At 44.5% G+C, this 2,500-nt stretch overlaps 1 protein-coding gene across 1 annotated transcript in view; it reads right to left on the bottom strand.

Moving 5' to 3' along the window:
• LOC125045552 overlaps nucleotides 1–2,500 on the bottom strand; it is an 8,861-nt gene that overhangs the window by 724 nt on the left and 5,637 nt on the right. The window contains exons 2-7 of the mRNA XM_047642873.1: nucleotides 2,005–2,235; nucleotides 1,559–1,777; nucleotides 1,324–1,433; nucleotides 1,000–1,131; nucleotides 608–749; nucleotides 39–233 (exon numbers count right to left, since the gene is read on the bottom strand). Of these exons, the coding sequence (XP_047498829.1) occupies nucleotides 39–233; nucleotides 608–749; nucleotides 1,000–1,131; nucleotides 1,324–1,433; nucleotides 1,559–1,777; nucleotides 2,005–2,235 (1,029 nt within the window). The remainder of the gene's footprint in view (nucleotides 1–38; nucleotides 234–607; nucleotides 750–999; nucleotides 1,132–1,323; nucleotides 1,434–1,558; nucleotides 1,778–2,004; nucleotides 2,236–2,500) is intronic.

Below are 2,500 nucleotides of genomic sequence, written 5' to 3' on the forward strand. Positions count from 1 at the left end.
TGTTGTTGTTGTTGCTTTTTAGTTTGCTTTATAATTACCTTCACGCAGTGGATGTGTCTTTCTTATCATATGTTTTACAATGTCTTTCTCATTGTTAACTCTGCTTTTGCCCTTGGTCCAGCAGAGGAGGCAGCAGGTGATGGACAAGAGAAAGGACAGCAGAGCAGACACTGCTATCAAGCCAAGCACGAGGTTCCATGAGCAGGAGGAGATAGGTACGGTACCTGCCATTGCTGTGGGAGAGGAAGAGCATTGTAAAATATAAGATACATTATAAAATACTTATCTAAAAATATAAAATGCTAATGAGGTTTCGGCATGGGAATTCTGTGACATTGCCTTTATAAGTACTACTAAGAAGCCACAGATAGGATCATTTATGGTCTTATCATTGCAGATGGGAATCACTAATTAACTCACTCGGCCACCTTGGCAAGGGGTATTGGAGGTTGATATGGATGTGGTATTTCCCTTTTCTTTTTGAGTGTCTGCGTCCGCGAGAGTGTGGGCCTGTACGTATGCGTGTGTAAATGTGTGTGTGTGCAAATATTGTATGTATGCGTCTGTTTTTGCAACAATTAAGCCTGCTAAACAGAAATTCACTAGCCTTTCCGAGAACTGGTGGGTCTACAGCGTGCAGCAAACTTAGCATCACTGATTTCCGTTAGTGACAGGTGAACGTTTTCCAGACTGCCATGAACAGCGTTGCTTGAGGTCACTTCCCCGTTTATCTCCAAAATCACCAGGTTCTGAGACAGATAGTAAGGTTTGTGATGATGATAATGAATTGGATGATGATTTCAATTATCATTAACGTTTTAAAAGTCATGATAATCCTAATGATAAATGTATTACTGTCATTACTTGTCTTATTTTCAGTATCATTATCGCCATTAATACCGTTACCCTCAGATTTAATCTCTCCATTATCATTATCATCCTCATCCATAATTATAATCCCAAACTACAGACGCTTTCACAACCTCCACCTTCCCATACCTCGTGGCTCCCTGGCTCAAGGAGGACCTGCACTTTGTTCCACTCCCCGAGGCGAGCCATGCCCCCTCGATGCACTTCCAGCCGCAGCCTCTCCGCCTCCTCACCTCCGCCTCCCGCCCTCGCCACCTCCACCTGCGGTAGAGATAACGGGATCGTTGATGTGAAGGGAAAAAGGAATTACTGTGCGTGTATGTGTCGGTGGTGGTAGGGGAGGGGAGGCATGGCGATCAAAGACGGGTACACGGAATGAAAAGCACTGTGAGTATCGTTTTTGTTTGAGTGTGTCTGTGTCCGTATGTGTACAACAAAAGACAGTTTCAGTACCTCCAGTGAAACTACGTAACGATTGGTAAGCGGGAACACATAGAGCGCGCGGCTGGACGCTATCTGAAGATACTGCGCAGTTAACGAGGGGCTTGTGAGCACGGGACATCCTACACGTGAGAAAAGCATAGTAAGTTAATTATAAAATACTCAAAACTCCTAAAAATGTGGAAGGATATTTAAAGTGAAAATCAAGTGATATTAATAATATTTGTAATTATATAATCAGAATCACCCGCTTCACAGTTGAAGATGACCGCTAGCTGCATTTGGCTTACGACGTGCAGCCTCGTCACCCCGCCCCCCGCGTCGCCGAGATGTCGCTGGAAAACGAGGTCAGGCAAGAGCGGATCCATGACGGTCAGCCAACCGCCCGCCACGGCCACACCGATCATCTGCCATGCACCCCTACGCAATTCCAGAGGGAAGGCGGCGTCGCCATAGTCCCGCGTTTCTGGCAGACGATAGAGAATGGTTGTTAGGAGAGAGTTTGATAACGAGACAAGGAAAATGACGTACTTGTATTGCCAACACTTGTGTTGTTTTATATGCAGATTGATGAAGATGTGATCGTCTGTGTGTGTGTGTGTGTGTGTGTGTGTGTGTGTGTGTGTGTGTGTGTGTGTGTGTGTGTGTGTGTGTGTGTGTGTGATTTGTGAACTGAGAAAAGAAACACCTCACCATCGCTTCCTTGTCCCTGCTGCGACACCTGTAATCTGAGTTCGCCAAAAGCCAATATGAAGGTTTTGTTTCCCGTTTGAAGATGGACCTCGAATGCTGTATCTTCATCTGTAGACGTCCTGGAGGGGAATCCTTCGCCGTAGAAGATGCTGAGAACTGCGCTGTTCCTGACGGAGACCGAAGGCGTTTTTGTAGTTCCTTTGGCGTACCCTACGTCATACACGAGGCAGTCTGAGGGGGTGAGGGTACAGTGTTTTTAGCTAATCTATCTCAGTGATAACAGTAACAGTGATAAATATAATCATGATTCTAGTGAAAGTGAGATCAAGCATGATAATGATGACAATGGCAAAACTAATGCGTTAAGAATTATGAAGTTACGGATAATATTGATAAATTTTAATAGTAAAGATAATAATGATGATCATGATGATTAAAGAATCAGGGAGCGTCCGTCAAAGAACACTTTTATTCACGAACAAGGTGTGGTGAACAG

Source organism: Penaeus chinensis, chromosome 37 (assembly GCF_019202785.1).
Source record: "Penaeus chinensis breed Huanghai No. 1 chromosome 37, ASM1920278v2, whole genome shotgun sequence".
NCBI classification, from domain to species: domain Eukaryota; kingdom Metazoa; phylum Arthropoda; class Malacostraca; order Decapoda; family Penaeidae; genus Penaeus; species Penaeus chinensis.